At 42.0% G+C, this 22,009-nt stretch overlaps 1 protein-coding gene across 8 annotated transcripts in view; it reads left to right on the forward strand.

The window, feature by feature from the left end:
• The window catches only part of trim33 (tripartite motif containing 33), a 70,554-nt gene that overhangs the window by 13,501 nt on the left and 35,044 nt on the right, over window positions 1-22,009 (forward strand). For 7 of the 8 annotated variants that reach the window (XR_009768253.1, XR_009768255.1, XR_009768254.1 and 4 more), the window contains exons 2-3: window positions 10,977-11,095; window positions 14,249-14,402. Coding sequence is in view for 3 of the 8 variants with exons in the window: in XM_061671548.1 (XP_061527532.1) it covers window positions 10,977-11,095; window positions 14,249-14,402 (273 nt within the window). In the remaining 5 variants the exon portion in view is untranslated. Of the gene's footprint in view, window positions 1-5,989; window positions 6,129-10,976; window positions 11,096-14,248; window positions 14,403-22,009 lie in introns of all 8 variants that reach the window. The other variant, XR_009768259.1, reaches the window with a different exon arrangement.

A 22,009-nucleotide genomic window follows, 5' to 3' on the forward strand; every position in this document is an offset into this window, starting at 1 on the left:
CACACGGGTCCTACATTTCATTGTGACATGCAAATTTGAATTATTGACATGTGAATTTTTGTCGTTGATGTGTGCTTGTTACCACGAGTTGAACGTGTACCGAATTTAACCCTGACATTTATTTTTGATTTATAGTGCGTGACTATGTCATTATCCAACCGTGACTGTAGGCTGTGTATAAATTAGGGACATCCCATCAATTCAACCATATTGTCGGCAGAGCCAAACGGCATTTCTGCCAAGCTTATGGGGGCAAAGCCTCCATTGATTTAATTATCATAATGAAGCAACCTGTATCAGTAATAAGGTGACAAAATCAGGGCTTTACTGTTTTGCCTCTGATGCACCAATTTACTGGGAAGTAGTGCATAAGTGGCTTCTGACGCTGAGTAAACAGAGTCCATAAAAGGAGCTGTTTACCACAACTAACTACACTGCGTTCCAATTATTATACAAAAAATATTTCTCAAGTAGTTTTCAAGTCGTCAACCCATAATTTCCAAGTCGTCAACCCTTAGATTATAATTCAAATACTGTTTAACATACCTCCCAATGATGACAGTATTTTTTTTCAAAATCTTAATTTTAACTTTTGATGATACAGTAGAGAGCTGTAACGATACACAAAGGTCATGATTCGATATGCAGGGTCCGACGTTAAGCCTTTTTGAGTGGTGGCCCGGTTAGAACCTGTACTGGCGCCGTATATTAATGATATAATCGGTTGTTTTAGTAATTATTTTGTGTTAAGCGTCTTTATACTATTTAAAGCCCTTTTAAGAAATTATGAGTACAATCGGATTCATAGTAGTGACTCTGTACTAACCTCATTAAAATCAAGGCATTGCAATTGCACATAGCATTTCTTAAAAGAATAAATCAATTACACATTTAAAAAAATATTTACTTAGCTCAGACATTCCAATAATGCTTTATCTTGTGTCTCGATGTTGTGCACACTATGTATAATTAGGGGTGCTCCGATCAGGGCCGATTCCTGTATCGATAATCCATGAGTGAGGTCTGCCTATCACTTCCGATACCGATCATATAGATTAGCTGTCAATTTTTCAATTTATTTATGATGAGTGCTATTGGCTATAAGATCTGACATGTTTGTTTGGGTTTGCTTTGCAGCTCTTGTCCACCTGCGCAGTATGAAGGAAGATGGGGATGCTACACTTGGGCTGGGCAATTCTGAAAGAAATAATAATCAATTATTTTGATTGATAGTGAAATCATGATTAATAAACATGATTATTCGTTTATTTCAAAACTTTGTATTTATTCAACTACCAAAACTCAGCTTTAATTATAACTTGAAAGAACAACCAGAAAATAAATTGGTGACGAGTAAAATAATAATATATTAAATTAATAGAAATTGGAAAAACAAAATCTAAAGAAAAATAAATGGCATAGTTGTCTAAAAAAATCCTCTAATAATTCTGGCATTTTGCAAATAGAAATAATTTTGGTCATCCTAATTGATCCAAAACTGGAAAAGTTTAGTCTGATTACATGTCACAGTCAAGAAAAAGCACTGTAGGCATCGAAACTGGGAACTGAACTTTTTAATTTTGAACGATTCCGGGAGAACGGAATGTTGCTCCTGGTTCCAATTGGTTCTCCATTCTCAATGCCCAACCGTAGTAACGTTTCATTTTAGGCAGGTACAATCACGTGGTGTCGCCCCCCCCCCCCCCCCCCCCCCAAAAAAATCTCCCTATATGTGTTGCAAATGAGAAATTAACAACAAAGAAAAATCTCTTGCTGTGTCACTCTGCCCAGGAGTCGCCACACCTGCTGCCCGCCCAGCGCTCTCTGTACAGCCAGCACCACTTCCACAGCATTAGCAATGTTTTTAGAATTGTCCGTGGGCACTAACGAATGAGGGCATGTGACTCGCTGATTTTCTGCTCTGATTGACCAATCTGCCACAGCCGCTTCCAGTATTTTTGCCACACATGTGGCTCTCGTCCATAAAGCATGTTTGGAGGACAGGGTTTGCTCTTCACCAACTCGCCGCGATTAAAATGTGATTGCAATTGATTCAGCCTTTAGTTTCCTTTACTAAAACTGTTTCTTCCTCTCTTTCGCTTTCCTTGCGTAGTTGAACTAGCATTAGTAGCCTAGCCAGTAGCCACAGGTTTGCACATTTTGTTCACCGGAAAAAGTAGTCCCATAACACGCAGTTGGAGACTTACGTTTTTTTTAAATGAACTTTAAAAAATAATATTGGTTGGTAGCACTGTGAGCACATATGGCTGTATGTGGGATCTAGGAAGACAGCCTGGGAGTGAAAGGGTCGTGTCGCATTTCTGCCATTTCAAAGACAACAAAGGTTCGTGAATTTGAAAACTCTGTTTTTCCGTTTTGATACAGAATTGTTACAGCCCTTATGCACTTTTGTCTTTGTTTTATGTTGTATGGTGTTATGTGCTAAAGACCACAATGGGAAAAAAGCCCTTGGACTTTTTGTTTTAATCCTTGCTGATGATAGTTGACGGTATGTTGGGAAGTGCTATTATGCTCTTTTCTGTGCTATCGCCAAATAAATCAAATTAACTCAAAATGTACTGTTTCAAATTATTACACCCAACATAGTTTCAAAATATTTTTAGCTTGTAAAGAAAAGAAAATAGTACCGTATTTTCACAACCATAAGGCGCACCGTATTAAAATGCGCAGTGTCAATTATGGGGCTCATTTCTGTATTTAACACATACACAAGGCGCACTGTATTATTGGGCGCAGTCATGGTAAAACATACGCTAGCTTAAAACATACGGTAACATGCATGCATGCTAAAACAATGTTTTTAAAAAGGCAGCGGGAGCAAAACTGAGTTCGGTTGTACTTTATTGACGTATTTAACAATGTATTCACGTTATTTTTTGATCAGAATCAGAATCATCTTTATTTGCCAAGTATGTCCAAAACACAAAAGGAATTTGTCTCCGGTAGTTGGAGCCGCTCTAGTACAACAGACAGTCAATTTACAGAACACTTTGGAGACATAAAGACATTGACAAAAAACAATTGTGCAAAAAGATGCAGAGTCCTCTAGCACTTAGAGCAGTTCGAATGACTAATATTGCAATGGTCCGGCGCAATGACCATTGTGCAAAGGGCGCCGAGACTTCAAGGAGTGGATGCGGTTTAAAGTGACGAGTCGTGCGATCATCTGGGACAATGTCGGTTGTGCAAATGTTACAGATACTCCTCAATCCATGTGCAAATGGAGCAGATGCTACTCTGGCACGAGTGGCCGGTATATGCAAATAGTGCAGCGTGGCGAGACAACTACAGTGAGTGCACGAGTCATACATAATTGGCCCAACAGGAATGTGACAACTAACTCAAATCAAAAAATTGCCAGCTTATTGTAATGGAATTATAGGTTAGGTGTTTAAGAAGTTGATCGCAAGACGGAAGAAGCTGTTGGAATGTCCACTAGTTCTAGTTTGCATTGATCGGTAGCGCCAACCTGAGGGAAGGAGCCGGAAGAGCTGATGACCGGGGTGCGGAGGGTCAGAGAGGATTTTGCACGCCCTTGTCTTAGTTCTGGCAGCGTGCAAGTCCTCAATGGCGGGTAGGGGGGTACCGACAATCCTTTCAGCAGTTTTGATTCTCCGTCGCAGTCGGAGTTTGTCCTTTTTTGTAGCAGCGCCAAAACAGACTGATGGAAGAACACAGGACCGATTCGATGACCGCTGTGTAGAACTGTCTCAGCAGCTCCGGTGGCAGGCCGTGCTTTCTCAGAAGCCGCAGGAAGTACATCCTCCGCTGGGCCTTCTTGAGGACGGAGTTGATGTCGGTCGCCCACTTCAGGTCCCGAGAGATTGTAATTCCCAGGAACTCGAAGGTCTCGACGGTTGACACGAGGCGGCCGGACAACGTGAGGGGCAGCCGTGGCGAAGGACGCCTCCTGAAGTCCACGATCATCTCTACAGTCTCGAGCGCGTTCGGCTCCGGGTCGCGTCGGCCGCGCCGCGGCTCCGGCCGCTCCGCTCCCCGTCGATATGCGGACTCGTCGCCGTCCTCGATGAGGCCGATGACGGCGGTGTCATCTGCAAACTTCAGGAGTTTGACAGTCTGGTTCGCTGAGGTGCGGTCGTTCGTGTAGAGAGAGAAGAGCAGCGGAGAGAGGACACGACCTTGGGGCGTCCCGGTGCTGATGCTACATGTGGATGAGGTGGCCTCCCCCAGCCTGACCTGCTGTGTCCTGCCCGTCAGAAAGCTGTAAATCCACTGGCAGATGGCAGGTGAGACGCTGAGCTGGAGAAGCTTGGTTTAAAGGAGTTCAGGGATGATGGTGTCGAACGCTGAGCTGAAGTCCATGAACAGGATCCTCGTGTAGGTCCCTGCACTGTCGAGGTGTTCTAGGATGAAGTGCAGTCCCATGTTGACTGCATCATCCGCAGACCTGTTCGCTCGGTAGGCAAACTGCAGGGGGTCCGGCAGGGGACCTGTGACGCTCTTGAGGTGGTCCAGCACGAGACGTTCAAAGGACTTCATGACCACAGATGTCAAAGCGACAGGCCTGTAGTGATTCAGACCAGAGATTGCAGGTTTCTTGGGGACTGGAATGATGGTGGACCGTTTGAAACAGGATGGAACTTCGCACATTTCCAAAGATCTGTTGAAGATCTGAGTGAAGACTGGAGCGAGCTGGTCCGCGCAGACTTTGAGGCAGGATGGGGACACATGGTCCGGGCCTGCCGCTTTGTTAATCTTGTGTTGTTTGAAGATGCGTCTCACATCCTGTTCATGGATGGTTAACGCAGAAGTCAGAGGTGTGGTTGTGGTCGCGGGTGCGGCTGGGTGGGTGTGTGGTGTGAAACTATCCTTTTCAAATCTGCAGTAGGAGGTATTCAAGTCGTTGGCTAGTGTGCTATTGTTCTCAGCTTGGGGGGATCGTCGCTTGTAATTAGTCAGCGATTGGAATGCATGCCAGACTGATTTCGAGTCATTTGCGCTAAACTGTTTTTCCAACTTTGCTGCATAGATCCTCTTTGCAATGTTAATTTCTTTAGTCAGCTGGTTTCTAGCTCGATTATACAGGGCCCTGTCCCCGCTCTGATATGCGTCCTCCTTAGCTTGGCGAAGCTGCTTAAGTTGAGCAGTGAACCACGGCTTGTTGTTGTTGAATGTGCGAAATGATTTTGTTGGTACACAAACCTCTTCACAGAAACTGATATAGGATGTGACGGTGTCCGTATATTCATCCAGGCTGCCAGCTGAATTTTCAAAGACACTCCAGTCTGTGCCATCTAAACAGCTTTGAAGTTCCATCTTGGCTTCATTGGTCCACTTTTTGACTGTTTTCACTGTAGGCTTCGCACATTTAAGTTCTTGCCTGTCCGTCGGTATTAAGTGAATTAAGCAGTGATCGGACGAGCCCAGGGCTGCACGAGGTATAGCACGGTATGCGTTTTTTACCGTAGTGTAGCAGTGGTCTAAAGTATTATTTTCCCTGGTAGGAAAGTCGATGTGCTGCTTGTATTTAGGGAGTTCGTGGTTGAGTTTAGCTTTGTTAAAGTCCCCGAGAATAATGAGGGGTGAGTCCGGGTGTTTCTTTTCAATTTCGTTGACTTGTTCGGCGAGCGTTAGCAATGCGGCGTTCGCGTTAGCTTGAGGCGTAATATAGACTCCAACCAGTATGAACGATGCAAACTCACGTGGCGAGTAGAATGGTTTACAGTTTAAGAATAGCGACTCCAAATGCGGGCTGCAGTGTGTGCTGAGCACCGTGACGTCCGTACACCATTTTTCGTTGATATGGAGGCATATCCCGCCGCCCTTCGTTTTCCCCGATGATTCCATGTCGCGGTCCGCTCGATGAATGTTGAAGCCGGGAAGCGCGACGGCGCCATCGGGTACAGCGTCGCAAAGCCAGGTCTCCGTGAAGCACATGACCGCGGAACGTTCCGAAGTCTTTACTGGTCTTTAACAGAAGATGATGCTCGTCCATTTTGTTGGGTAGGGAGCGTACATTCGCGAGGTGGATCGACGGGAACGCCAACCTGTGTCCTCTCTTGCGGAGTTTCACCTGAATGCCGGCTCGCTTCCCTCTGTGGCGCCGCTTCCGTCTCCAAGCACCGAAAACCGCGGATGCCGCTCCGGTGAGTAACTCGGGGAAAAAACTGAGCGGATATTCGAAAGTCGGTGACAGAAAGTCCGGAGTAGCCTCCTTGATGGTTAGCAGGTCTCCCCTTGTGTAAGTGAGTCGTGTAAGGTCCCCAAAGACGGACGAAAAACACAAAAACAAAGACAATACTAGAGAGCGCGTTACCGAGGCGACCACACTGGTAGGCGCCATCTTGGTGATCAATCCTCATCCACAAATCATCAAAGTCCTCATCTTCTGTATCTGAAATGAACAGCTGGGCAAGTTCTCCAACAAACACGCCAGGTTCCCTTTCGTCAAAGTCCGTCTCGATGCCGTGGGGCTCCTCAGAAATGATGCCGGCTTTTATGAAAGCTCGAACAACAGTGCAAGCAGACACGCTAGCCCAAGCATCCACAATCCATTCACAAATTGTGGCGTAACTCGCCTGGCGCTGCCTCCTCGTCTTAGTAAAGCTGTGTTCGCCATCTATCATCCATCGCTCCCACGCCGCTCGCAACTTCACTTTGAACGCCCTGTTTACACCGCCTGTTTACACCGATGTCCAGCGGTTGGAGTTCCTTCGTCAAGCCTCCCGGAATGATGGCAAGCTGAGTTATTGCACTAGAGGAATGGTGACTGTAGAGACGGTTCTCCCGGCTTTTCTTTGCCCATTAATCCATCACTTGAGTTGGTCTTCCAACTCGGGCCACCTCGCCTTGTTTCCGTGGAAACTCAGCTTCGTCTTCTTGACTTGGCGAAGCTCGTTTTCCTGCTTCTTTCACTTGCGAAGCACGGTTTCGTTGATCTTGAATTCTCTCGCGGCTGCTCGATTCCCATGTTCCTCCGCGTAACTGATAGCTTTCAGTTTAAACTGTGCTTCGTAAGCGTGTCTCTTCGTAGGTGCCATTTTCAGGGGTCCTTAGCCAAACCGATGCACATACCGGAACTATATACCTACTGGGGGCGTGCCTTTAGCGTCCTCTGTCACGCGCACACTTCCCCCCTTAACGTCCGCATGCTGTCCTCAGTCACGTCTGCCTTTCCTCTATATGAGCAGCGTGTCGGCAGGAAATGCTCCCAGTCAGTCAAGCGGAGCGCTCATCAAAGTCACACAACATTTACAGATTTTGGAACTCTGTGCACACAAGGCTTGCCGCATTATAAGGTGCCCCGCCCATTTTGGAGAAAATGTAAGACTTTTAAGTGCGCCCTATGGTCGTGAAAATACGGTAATTAGAATTTTCAGCATTAGGCGGATGTTGAATCTATGTCGCCCAACACCTATAAAAATAGACACAAAGGAATGAAGACGCTGGTTTCTTTTGTGGGAGATTGTTCAGTTACATTCTCCTATCACGCTCTAAACAATCTCCCCCGTTGCTCCTGTACTTTTTTAAAATAGGGAGGTATCTAAGTTACAAGACATAACATACTAAGGGGAGGGTTTCAAGGTGAAGATATGAGATTAACACCTGGCTATGTGTCCTTGGTCAAGGTGCCCTTTTCTGATGATTCCTGCTGAGTCGATTTCTTGAAGGCGAGACATCTTACTCTCCCCCACGGTCAGCAAGCAACCATCAAAATCGTCCACAATACCAATGCAAGCCAGCAAATAAATGATAAACTTTGTACAATTTATTTAACAGCGGACCTCACATTTACTGAAATCAAAAGCCATTTCAGTCAAGGACCCCTTTTTTAATAGCATCTTTGCAAATCTTAAACCCAATGAAATTGTGTTTTGGAGAGTTTCTGCTTAAACATTTTTGCAGGATGTCAGACTCATCTTACAGAGCTGCTCTTTAAATGCGAACTGCCTTAATAAATAAAATCACCATTTAAAAATGGCGTTCTTTGTTTACTTAGGTTGTCTTTGGTGGATTTGTATTTTTTTTTTATCTTAATCGCTACAGTGGGGAAAATGCAAAAAAAATAGAATTTGAATTAAAATTAGAATTTTGTGGGGGTCACTCCCTTGAGTCTACTCTTCTTCAGGTACAGTTCATACTTTTTGTGATTTTATTATTAGGCCATATCGCCCTGTCCTATCATCTTGCATTTTTCTTCAAATTGTTAGACAAAATGTTTTTCTAGACTGGGTTAGTTTAGTTTGTGCAATGTTTTTGGGTTATCCATTGCTCTTGCTCTCTCTTGGTATATTGTGTTTAGGCCTTTCACGATAGCAATTTTTTTTCGGACAAATGTTCCCAAAAACTGTTATGACAAGCCACAAGAAGTTGTTCTCTTCACTAGCTCTCTGGTTGGTTTAGAGACCACAATAATGAAACCCATCATGTGTCTGCTTTCAAGTCGAGGAAATGTTTTTTTTTTTCTTCCTCAAATGACTGGGCACCTGTACGCAGCCTGTTTTTTGTTTTATTTTGTTTTGCTTCACCTTTCAGATAGGGTACATATGCGACCAAATACGTCCCACTCTAGACTCCTCAGTCGTCAAAAAAATAATTCATAAGCCGGACTTTCAGCAACACGGCAGAGTACTAAGCCATAGCTCTACTTAAGAAGATGCAGATTGATGGTACTTTATGCGACCCTGCTAATTTTTGTGCGTCTCAGACGCGGGACGCACATGAAACGAGATCCCTTTTGTATTAATGGGTCAGTAGTTGAATGGCACCAACATGTTCCTGAAATGCATGCCATATTTTGGTAAACCTTGTATCGGAATCCCGGAGGCATTACCTAATCTTTTCTAACTTCATAAAAAAAAAAACAACGCATCCCTTACCCAAATTGAGCGAGCGGGGCGGCAGGGATTTTTCCAGCGCATTAGGCTATCCCTTGTTGCAAACAAGCTGAGAAAGGCCACCAAGTCAGCAATATAGGACGGCAGTTAATGGTTTAGCGGTATCGCATCAAATAAAGCCACTATGGGTGAGGGACTAATTTGGAGAGAGGTAACAGCCAAAAGTGAAAGGAACACTAAGCTCCAAAACTGGGACATGGCGGGACGGGCCCAAAACATAGGGGTGTGATCATCTAACATGGCATTTATCACAAGTTGGATGTAACACAGGGAAGATGCGAGCCAGTGTCTAGTGCAAATTGAAGAGAATTTCAGTGAATTGTGTATTGTTTGCCAGTGTCTGTTTAGACGTGGGAATGGATATTATATACTCGTGTCAACTTTCTGGCTTGTGTTATAAAACCATCAACCTCTGCACCAAAAAGAAAACATGGTAAAAAGTTAATGGTCACCCTAGTAACTCTCAGATGTTCAACTTTGGCTGTGGGTTCTTGCTGTCCACCTACATACAGGCAGCATCCTCTCTCTGTCCCAGCTTTGATCCTAAGTCGGAAGCCAGACAATCTCTATGTCAATTCCACACCCGATTACATATTAGTAACTTACGGCTTGGGGGGAAAAAAGCTGTGAAAAGCTTGCTTTCACGGGCAGTTTGAAAGGCGCTTAAGCCGCTGAATGCGGAACGTCACTTGACCAAACCCTGAAAACAGGTTAGCGGGCTTCCTGTATTCCGCAATAACTAGCAAAACAACGATTTGATGTTTGTTTGTAGCTGAACTTGCTACAAAAAAAAAATCTTTATAGTTATAATCTTTATTTACACAAATCTTTAGGATGTATGTAAACACGAACAAGGCCCAAGCATCAGATTAAAAATAAAATGAATAAATAGCTTAAAAAATGTAAAAATAGATTGTAGACATTTAAAGTTCCTAGGAGTGCTTTGTCACGGTCCCCTTTACCATTCACCCAAGCCGGGAGGAAGTGTTTCGACCTATTTTGCCGAATGCGGAAGTAGGTCACACATATACCGGATTCAATGGAGGAGGGATTGTCTAAAGAGAGAGTATCTATTTTCATGGACAGTCGTTATGGCCAACTGAAATACATTGTACATTGTTACAATCATAGTGGTGTAAAACATGTTTTCATTGGGTTTTTTTTTTTTTAGCAACACTACACAACACGATGTATGCGGGAGAACATTTAAGAATCACATCATTTTAAAAAGTGCAAAGCATTGAATAGACCACAACGATCTATCTTTAAACAAAATTCTTGTTCTCGTATCTGCTGCGCTAACATGTAAATTTATCTAAAATTGTTGTTAATTCTGCATTAATCCTGGTTAAGGTTTTAATGACGTGAAGGTGTTTTTTCAGTGGGCAGCGGGGGTTTTATGGTCCTGTCCAATTTGGAGCAGCTGTGTGTCTGTTTGTGTGTGTGTGTGTGTGTGTGTGTATGCGCGCGTGCCTGCATGCGCTCACTTAGCACTCAATCATTCAGGGACCCGAGCAGATGGCGCTTCCACAAACTGGCTGTGGGCTGCTCAAACCAGATCTGGCCGGCTCAAACCACCTCACACGAGTTGTTGGCTAAGATGGCTTGTCAAGGACTTGTTTATTGGTTTTTACTTTCAAAAGTCACGTGAGGTTTAATGTGTAAAATAAGTGGCGGTCCTACCATGCTCATGGAATTACTGGCATGCCGGTGTAATTTGCGCATTTATTAATTGAATTAACGAGCTCAACTAAAGTAATTTAAAATGGTAGATTTAATTATCTTGTAACGCTATCCGAGCCTAGCAATATTGAAACCTCATGAGAGAAACGCTAACTCAATAAACTTACATGGGAAGGCTGTGAGAGCTCCACAGAATAATTTATTTCAAGGAAATTAGGAAAAAAGATGAATACTGAGCTCGGTTTCTTATTTAGAATGTTTATCAGAATTCCTATTGTCTGGCTTTGTAAACTGTGAAGTAATGGTGATTGTTTGCCATTTTTCTAAATGTTCCTTAAAGAAATTTTGCTATGAGACTAATTAACCGCAATTGGCTTGAATCACATTGTTTTATTCTCTCTCTTCTGTCCACAGTAAATGTTATGCGATGCTCGGTGTGCCACCAGGACTACAAACAGAATGATATTGTTGACAACTACTTCGTTAAAGATACCTCAGAGGCGACCATCACCTCGGATGAAAAAGCTGCACAGGTAAGTTAAGAAAAGGCTCGTCCTTGGTGAAATACGATGGGAAATTGACTTTATGTATAAAAATAGTTACTGTCTGCCCACCAAGTGTGAAATTAAATAACCAACTCTTTTGTTATCTGCCTATATCTGAAAATGTTACTGTTAAAAAACAGTAGGGCTAATTAACATAATAACCACCCGCACACCGTGTGCCTCAGCCAATGGCAAATAGGCTGGCTGAGTTCCATAGCGAAATAACCTCTTTCATGCAACAGCCGAAGCGTAATCATGTCAAAGCCAAAAGGCAAGCAAAGCTGCAGTGTTAGCTCGTATTAGCATTAGTGGGCGGCGTGGCAAAGAGGGTAACTGTACGCCCTGCAAGCAGAAGGTCGGAGGTTGCCATGTCGTGGTTGGGTCCCTGGGCAAGACACTTAACCCACATTGCCCATGAATGTGTTTGGATGTTTGGTGGTGGTTGGAGGGGCCGTAGGCGCAGAAGGGCACCCATTATTCCATCAGACTGCCCCAGAGCAACTGTGGCTACACAAGAAGCTTACCACCACTAAGATGTGACTGTGGAGTGAAAGTGTAATGCAATTTTACTAGCTCAAATAATGTTAAATTGTCCACGTAGGGTTGGGGTATTTGCCGATGTCATGTACCACACTGCTTCATTAACTCATTCACTGCCTGTCATTTTAAAAGCAGAGTTCCCCTTATTCCCAGCCGTTTTGGAGCATTTTTCAAGACCCACACAATAATGTAAAAGTAGAGTAGATTCTCTTCTTTGACCAGGAAAGAAGTTTGAAAAAGCTATATTTTTCTGTTCTTTAGCAATCTGCAATAAAACATGGGTTGGCTTCATCAAAAACGCTGGTTTCTGATCGAATAGCGGAGGGTTGGCCTCCATGTGTTCCCCGGTGGTGGATCTGCTCATGTACCACGAGTGCTGAGGTTGTGCTAGCTGCTGTCCATTTGGGTTTCCTGTTCCGGTCTCCGGGTGGAGGCTCAGGGGCAACTTCTGTCGCTCTTTGGGCTTGCTTCCTCCTTTTCCCTCAGGCCTTCACGTCTAGCAGAAGTCACCTTTCCTTCTCGCTCAGAGGAATGTGCGGTTCCCTGCTGGTCTTGGAGCCTGCTGCGGAGTTTAGCCCCTCTCTATCTACGGGCGTGTCCACCTCCCACACTCTGGCAGTGCTGTGGGGCTGGGTGTAGTTGTCCTGTCTAGCTGTGGTCGTCTCAAAGCCTGGTGGGAAGCAAATACATTTTCACAGTAGTAGATGTCTGTTCAGTCTTTCGCTTTTCTTAAATGTCCAAACCTCTATGTGTATACCTCCTGTGTCCAGACTGTGATGCATTTTCAGAACAAGGCTTTTTTGTGATTCGCTTGAAATATTTTTCAGTATTCATCTGTGTAAATGAGACGAGTGAACATTCACATCAACTGAAAGAACCGCTCCATGCAATACGAGAATTGTTGTAGTGTCACCTATGCGCATTTACCTTCCAACTACAGGAAGTACTCGAATTACGACGCACTCGACCTACGACGTTTCGACTTTACGACGCCCGTGCCTCGTCCGCCGTTTTGTCCCCAGCACCATAGTGTTTCTGCTTAGCTAGTGCATCGTGCTTGTCTGTGTTTGTGCGGCGGGAGTAATTTGCCTTTTTCGCCCTCCTTTTTTCACATTCTTAGCAGTAATGGTAAGTACAGCATCTCATTTTTTTTATTTGAATGTATTTTAGTTTCTTTATACGAAGTGTTAACCTTTCCCGCTACGGTCACCTGATCGTGGTCGGGAGACGCCTTCTCCAGTGCCGAGGTTGTCCTCCTCGGGGTTAACTCCCTTCTCTCGTTGCACAGCTGAGCTGGGTGGCGGCAACAATAAAGGCACGAATCACCGATTTGCTGCTTGAAGGGCTTTATTAGCTCCTCTGCACACTCAACGTCAACGGGTCCTCCGCTAATCGCTACTCTTCCCCGGTCGCCGTCACTACACTTGCTACTGTACACGCGCGCACCCCTTCCTCCTCCACAGTCCCGTCTCACTCGCACATCGACGCACATGCCCACCCACACTGACCTTGCTGTCACAATCACGTGGGACAATAAGCGTAACAGAAGTATTTCGCCGTGAATTTCGACTTTAACGGTGAAATCCGACTTACGTGGAAATTTGTGATACGTCGCCAGCTTAGGAACGGAACTTGTTCGTAAATCGAGGACTTCCTGTACATTAACAGAGAAACAGCTTAATATAACATGATACATTTGTGCTGTTCAAACATGTAGATCCCCCCATAGCCTGCTTCGTCTTGAATCCTTTCTTCTCTGGCAGACCAAGCTGCACGTTTTGGTGGAGGCAATGCATACTGCCACCTATTGTACAGGCGTGTAATGACAATGCAGTCACAGAGCGAGGACGAACAGATAGCAGCAAAATCTATTTGTTTTGGCCAAAATTCATTTGTGGCGGCTCGCCACAAATAATTGTATATGTGGGAAGCCCTGATATTACAGTACTCCGTCGTTTATCGCGGGGGTTATATTCCAGAAAAAACCCGCAATAGACAAAATCTGCAAAGTAATTAGCAATTATTTACTGCATATTTATATACATTTTAGTTTAATATATTATGCAATATGTGAATACTTACAATATGTGATACTTTAGAGAGGTGGAGGTTTTTGTCCACTCGGGGTGCCATCCACACACAACACAAGCACATGCCTTTAAAAAGGCTGCTGTGCTCCGCTTGAGTGACATGAAAGTCACCCATGCAGACGGGCACTTTGCTGGCTAAAGCAGCTGGCTAAAGCATTAGGTAGTGCGCCTCACTGACAGTCTCGATGTTGTAGGCGGTGCAAAGCATGATGGTCCTTGTAGTGTTCTTTTTAACTACATGTTGTAGAAACTACAGGTTGTAGAAAATCAACCTAAATGTTGCTTTTTACTTGTTCTTGTTCCATATTCTTGGCCGAACCAATTCGATATGGTTGCATATTATGAGTGTGTGCGTTAGCTATATTGTACGTTATGTACGCTAAACTGTTATGTGCAAATTTATTTGATGAAACCCACTGTGGCTTGTGTCTTAACCAGTGGCTTGCCAGTCATATTCACTGCATTATTAAGCATTTTGGTAACTTACTAAATGTTACCTTATGTTCTCAAGGTGTGCACAAGTTGTGAGGACAATGCAGGAACCATAGGATTTTGCGTGGAGTGTGGAGAATGGCTGTGTAAGACCTGTGTGGAGGCTCACCAGAGGGTCAAAATAACCAAAGACCACAAGATTCGCACTAAAGAGGATCCAGACACCACTTCTGGTAAGGGCAGGCAACAAATGTTAATTGAACCTGAAATGCTCACACTCAAATGACTGTAATTTAATTAAGTCTTGAATGATGTTCTTGTTCCACATTAGTGAGGTACTCTTCACCGGTCATTCCCAACCGGTGTGCTGTGGCTCACTAATGTGCTGAGAGAAGATTCTCAGGGGTGCTGGGGAAATTGTCCAATTTAACATAATTTCTTTGAAAATATTATCAATTACAAATACATCTTGATCTATCTATACCAGTGATGTATAGTAACAGGCAGAACAATTAAATACTTTTCCAATTGATGGCATAAGTTACAATAAACCTGTGCATCCACCTTTTCATTCATGCAACAGAAAAACTCATAGCTTCCTGAGAATACAGTATACAGTATCATCTTTGTTAAATTAAACGTGCCGGATTTCACAAAAAAGCCAATTAAGACGCAATCATTCTTATTTCAGTGTATACACTTTTTGTGCCATTTTTGTTTGTGGGTGTACCATGACATTTTTCTAACATAAAATGGGTGCCGGGGCTCAATGGTTGGGAAACACTGCTCTTGAGGATTTAATTAGATTTATTTGTTAGCTGGGGTAGGCTCCAGCATACGCGCGACACGAGTGAGGATAAGCGGTGTAGAAAATGGATTGATGGATGGGGTTATTAATTGATGTGCTCAAGTGTTTCAGTGGAAGTATGCAATTGATCAAGAAAATTACTGATAAATAATTGATTATTAATTTTCCATATTAATTCTAGAATGTGGAAATGCAAAGCTTTTTCCACACTGAAGAAATAACTAGCTCACTTGCTCTGTTTCTTTCACACCAATTACATTGAAGGTATAGACCGCATTGCAGTATACACAACGAAAGTCATTATTTTTTTTCAATTTAAAATGCCCACTCCAAACATCATGCTGTTCCTGGTATCAATTTCAGTAGCTGACTGCCAAGTAGTAAAACCCATTATTTATGCCTTTATTTCTTCAGTATGTAACAGCAACTGCGCAACATATCTTTAATATGAACACCAAAACATATTGATTTAGCATGAGATGGTCTCACTGACACTCTCGTCCTATCGACGTTTATAATTTACATAGTCACTTCAGTTGTACAGTCCGCGACCCTTGTCCTGCATGCTTCCTCTCTTGTCCTTGTCCTGTCCTTCCGTCCGTCACAGGGTGTAGCACTACTGCCCCATACAACACTCATATCTAATGTTTCATTGTTCTAGATATGTAATGATTTACCTTTCTCATCTTGTTTACAATTAGTGCAATTAGTCTTTTGTCTTCATTTCTCACTCCCCTGTGGAAACTATGTTCTGATCGACTCTGATTCGCAATAAATATCAATTATAATACTAAGAAACCACAGCGGCAGCTTAAAAACTCCAATATGACACAGTAAAACTGTTCCGGCATAAAAGAGATCCAGATCCTCCGTTCTGAACAGGACAAGAAAAAAGGAAAAAGACAGTCAAATTATCTGAATTACTGTTGCAGGTTAAATTATACTGTTATAAAAAATATTTGCTTGCTTTTAAAAGTATTTCCGTACTTTTTCTAGTCATATTTTGAGTTTCAGAACATTTGATCATGAGTTTCTTTACATCAATCAATCGCTACAATATGATATTAACATCAAAATATTGCCACGATATTGTTTACTGTTACAGGTTAAATTATACTGTTATAAAAAAATACTTGCTTACCTTTAAAAGTATTTCTGTACTTTTTCTAGTCATATGACATTATAACATTTGATCACAAGTTTCTTCAGATCAATTGCTACAATGTGATATTGCTATCGGCATATGATATTGTATGCACGCAACATCTCTTTAGTTCTCGCAGTATGATTGTATTAGTATCAAGCTGATGCTTTACACAAAGTGTTAAAAAAAAAAACATGAACATGTTGTGATGGTACTCTTCATACAAAACTGATAAAGATACTGGTATGTATCTCAAAATGTCATTATAATGTTTACAATCTATCAATTCGCTTGAAACTCACCCATAGCTCTCGGTCATATGGCTAACCAATATGTCGCCAACCTGTCTCCAGGTGTGACAGCTGAATGACTTTTCATCCTTGTATTCTGTGTTCTTACTAACAGTCATAAATATAGTACCTTAAATTCCCTGGAGACCTGAAGGGTTCACTTACAAAGAATCATAAATATAGCACCTTTAATTTTCTAGAGACTTGAAGGGTTCGAAGGGTTCACTTCTGGCAGAAAGATTAATTATATTCCTGTGTGAAAACCCCTTTTTTCCAATGCCACCTGGGTGGTCTCTCTGTCGATAAACAGACGTACATGACAAGGTCTAGCTAGCCCAGTGATTCCCAACCAGTGTGCGCTTTTCAGGTGTGTCGTGGGAAATTATCAACTTTTACTTAATTGCTCCAAAAATTATTTATTTACAAGAAATAATGTATCTTTCATCTATTTATGCCAGTGAGACATAGTGACAGACAGAACAAATACATGCTCTTCTATTAGATTGCAGGAAGTACATAGAGTGAGTAATATATCCACTTTTTGTGACATTTGTGTTTGTTTGTGTGCCGTGAGATTTTTCAATTGTAAAACGTGCCTTGGAACCATAAAGGTTGGAAATCACTGGTCTAGCCACACGCTTGACTCGGGCTAAGAGATCCATTGAGTTCCTTCAGGACGTTTTGGACGAGGCTGTACCTCTCTGAGGCTATGGTGGACAACGCGTGCGTGCGTGTGTCCCTCGCTCCCTCCCCGACTCCCTCCCTTTGGGTGAAAGAGAGGTCCTGGGATTTTCATACATGAGCTTCTGGAATTCCAAGGTCTCCAACCCATCCCCCACATACATAAATTACAGTCAATATAATTCCAAGTTACTTCAAAAACCTTCTCAGGCTGCTTATGCCATCTATTTAGCCTTAACCTAAGCGGGAGAGATGGTCTCAAAATGGGCATAGGACGATACAGTATGGTCAAAAAGTTGTATTCTGGTACAAATTGAATTTTCTATGAAAAATAAGTAAATAAAATAAAACTCAACCAGTATTTCACAGTTTACCTTTAGTTTTCAACCAGGACTTTAAAGCAACAAATGAGTGGTTAAATCATTGTATTTATTAATGCAATTAGTACAAATATGCTGATTTACTAACATCCATTAGTTGAGGTTTTAAAGGTTTTGACAGGATTTTTTTCAAACCTGAACTTTTAAAATCAGTTTTTTATAATTGACAATTGAAATAAATGTGACTTCTGTTTCCTGCATCTCCTCAGTATTAACAACACATCTGTTACGTCACTGGCGTTTAACAACAAATGTTTATTTCATCATTTCAAGAATACAGTCGTCGTATTATCAGGATCTATACAGGTTGGCCAGACGGGGGGATAGAGATGGGAAGGATGGGCAGCAGGTTAGGGTGATTAAGGATAGAGATGGAAATATGTTGACTGGTGCCAGTAGTGTGCTATATAGATGGAAAGAATACTTCGAGGAGTTGATGAAAGAGGAAAATGGGAGAGTAGAAGAGGCAAGTGTGGTGGACCAGGAAGTGGAGATGATTAGTAAGGGGGAAGTTAGAAATGCAGTAAAGAGGATGAAAAATGGAAAGGCAGTTGGTTCTGATGACATTCCTGTGGAGGTATGGAAGTATCTAGGAGAAGTGGTGGTAGAGTTTTTGACCAGCTTGTTCAATTCTAGCGCGTGAGAAGATGCCCGAGGAATGGAGGAAAAGTGTGCTGATGCCCATTTTTAAGAACAAGGGTGATTTGCAGAGCTGTGGGAACTATAGAGGAATAAAGTTGATGAGCCACACAATGAAGTTATGGGAAAGAGTAGTGGAGGCTAGACTCAGGACAGAAGTGAGTATTTGCGAGCAACAGTATGGTTTCATGCCTAGAAAGAGTACCACAGATGCATTATTTGCCTTGAGGATGTGGATGGAAAAGTACAGAGAAGGTCAGAAGGAGCTACATTGTCTTTGTGGATCTAGAGAAAGCCTATGACAGAGTACCCAGAGAGGAACTGTGGTACTGCATGCGGAAGTCTGGAGTGGCAGAGAAGTATGTTAGAATAATACAGGACATGTACGAGGGCAGCAGAACAGCGGTGAGGTGTGCTGTAGGTGTGACAGAAGAATTTAAGGTGGAGGTGGGACTGCATCAGGGATCAGCCCTGAGCCTCTTCCTGTTTGCAGTGGTGATGGATAGGCTGACAGATGAGGTTAGACTGGAATCCCCGTGGACCATGATGTTCTGCAGTGAAAGCAGGGAGCAGGTGGAAGAACAGTGACAAAGATGGAGGCATGCACTGGAAATCAGAAGAATGAAGATTAGCCGAAGTAAGACCGAACCCCTCTCATGCATATGTGCATGCATGAGAGGGTTGTGGGGGAAGAGTGAGGCTACAGGGAGAAGAGATAGCAAGGGTGGAGGACTTGAAATACTAGGGGTCAACCGTCCATAGCAATGGTGAGTGTGGTCAGGATGTGAAGAAACGGGTCCAAGCGGGTTGGAACGGGTGGAGGAAGGTGTCAGGTGTGTTATGTGACAGAAGAGTCTCTGCTAGGATGAAGGGCAAAGTTTATAAGACAGTGGTGAGGCCAGCCATGATGGACGGATTAGAGACAGTGGCACTGAAGAGATGAGAGGAAGCAGAGCCGGAGGTGGCGGAAATGAAGATGTTGAGGTTCGCTCTCGGAGTGATCAGGTTGGATGAAATTAGAAATGAGCTCATCAGAGGGACGGCCGAGGTTCGATGTTTTGGAGACAAAGTTCGAGAGAGCAGACTTGGATGGTTTGGACACGTCCAGAGGAGAAGTAGTGAGTATATTGGTAGAAGGTCGATGGATATCGTGAGGGAAGACATGAGAGCAGTTGTTGTTGTTCGACAGCAGGATGCAGGAGATGGGCTTACAAGTTGTCGTCGTATTATCAGTAATGCGATTGTTACACATCTCCTGACTTACTAACATCCATGACTGAAGTTTTTCAGAGATCCATCTACCCCAACTTTAAAAGCAACAATGGTATTTTTTGCACAGTCTTTGTTTTTTACCTACATACAGCTAGTGTGGATTATGTATGTGCGTGCTCAGCTGTAAAGCATTTACCGCATTTTTAAGGGTACAACAATGTTTGTAAACATTTGAAATATTATCACAGTCTTTAGGCACCATAGTTTTCGGTATACTTTTGGTTTAAACTATCCATACATTGATGCCTTGAGGTGAATGACCTGACTTACAAGTTTTTCGAGATACAAACCGTTGTTCGTTTTATTTTACGGCATGACTTAGGTGCAAAAAATTTAGACATGATGATGAGGATGACAGTGATTAAAACAACAACAAACGGGGTTTGGCAGGAAAAAAAAGGCTTCAATATTTGTATTACCACTCTCAGTTAAAGTACTGTGACACTAAACATGAAAATAGAATTACACGTTGAGTATTTAAAACAACCACACAGCTTTGTTTTACGAAAGATGGTGAGGTTATTGCTGTCAAACTAATCAAAAGGCCATAGACAGGCTAACGGATTGAGTCGGTATATGAATATGAGGGTGTATGATAAACTGTATAGCACGATCCATCAAATGACAAAATATTTGAATTAATACAGTCGTATGATGTATTTGTATCTGTGATATTCATGCACGGGTTAAAAAAATAATGAAATACAAGCTTGTCACCAGTTACTTCAGTAGTTTTCTTTTTTCACTGAATACTCAACTTTTTAAGTACTTATTTGGAAGATTACTTTTTACTTTTGTCCTATGAGCATAAGTATCAGCATGCACTCCTACATCAGTAGCCTACTTTTTAGTTTTTTTTTTTTACTTATGAGAAAACAGACATGATATTACTCGCTACAGGGGATGAGGGGCAATTACTTGCAGTAAGGAGTAAAAATATTCAAATTAACCAACTCAGCAACCACAGCCTATTACAAATCATACCACGAGCCATAATGATGATCCGCCAGTTATTAATTTGTTTTTTTAAAAAATCCTTTTTAATTTTACCATTTAGTTTATTTGTCCACTAGGGTTTGAGTTAAGTTTGTAATTATTGTTGAGTTAATTATCATCCATGTCAAATGAAATTTCGAGGGAATATCGGAACTGTATGCTCATCACGCTGCTTTGGGATGGTGAGCAAGTGAAAGCAATTCACACTGCCATCCTGACGTGAGTTGTTGTTTGTGTGTACTCTAGTGTGAGGTGCCCTTCTTACCGGTGGCTGAGATGCACGTAATGCGGGTGTGGTGCTTTGCTGCTGTCGCATCCCGCAAAGGACCTCGGAAGAGAGGGGGCGGGACCGCGAACGGTTTAGGCGGCGTACTAAGTACTAGGAACCACCCTTTTCATTGAACTCAATTTTGCGTATCAGACCATACAATGCAAGTATATTGATACTTCAAGTCCTTTATTAGCGTCAAGTAACTTACTAAGAAAAACTAACACCTGATAATTTATTAGGAAAAACTAACACCTGATCTGATTAGAAAGATGAACAGTCAACACATTTGTAATAAGCAGTGTAAGCGGGTCCATTCCAAGAGGAATAGTACATTGTCACATTATTAGTATTCACGCGGAATAATAAACCAGGTAGTGTGGTATTTAGGGTGGATTAAAAGGACATTTCAACCTAAACAAAATAACCCAACGTTAAGATATATATAGGCCCCAGTAATATTTATACAATTAATGCAAAGTGGGGATTATATAATTATGAACAATGGTATAAAATAATGAAACATAATACATTCCATCTGTATAGTGTCTGTGTAGCATTTAAAAAAATCTGTATTTATCACAAAGAGCTGATGCATAATTGAGTAGTATATACCTTTTAAGTATAATACATCTACATTTAAATTCAAAGAATTGATTATAAACATGTATCAAGTTATTTCGATTAAGTACACTTTTTTCCTTAAATTTACAGGCTAATGTTAAAAATGTACATAATGTTACAATGGCTTACAATATTTGTTGAATAGAATTAAATCTCCGCATCATGTCAGATGAACACTCGTTATGTTGCTATATTTTAAATATTTCATAAAATATAAGTAGATCAATTATGCTGAGCTCAATACGTTTGCATATAAATTCAAAGAATTGGTTTTTAACACTTGTCAAGGTTTTAAGTACACCTTTTTTTCATATTTACGGGCTAGTGTTAAAAATGTGCAAAACATTTTCAGTGGCTTACAATTATATTTTTTTTATATTAAACCTCTGCATCATGTGCTCAGGTCATGTTACTATATTTGAATAATGTTTAATAATATATTCTAATGTAACTACAGCAATTATGCTTAGCACAAATCGGGTGTATTTAAATTTTAAGTACGATATGTTGGCATTTAAAATTAGGAATATTTTTGAAACATGTTACGGTTATCCATTCATTAAGTATACTTTTTGTATTTTTATGGACTTGGATTGTTAAAAATGTACATAATGTTACAATGGCTTAAAAAATAGACCTTTATAATAAAACCGCTGCCTCATGTTCGACGGCCACTCAGGCGTAATATAACAGGTTGAAAAAAAAAAAAAAATGTCTTTCATACAACTATCGAGTTTA

The sequence above is a fragment of the Phycodurus eques genome, chromosome 1, assembly GCF_024500275.1.
Source record: "Phycodurus eques isolate BA_2022a chromosome 1, UOR_Pequ_1.1, whole genome shotgun sequence".
Classification (NCBI taxonomy): Eukaryota; Metazoa; Chordata; class Actinopteri; order Syngnathiformes; family Syngnathidae; genus Phycodurus; species Phycodurus eques.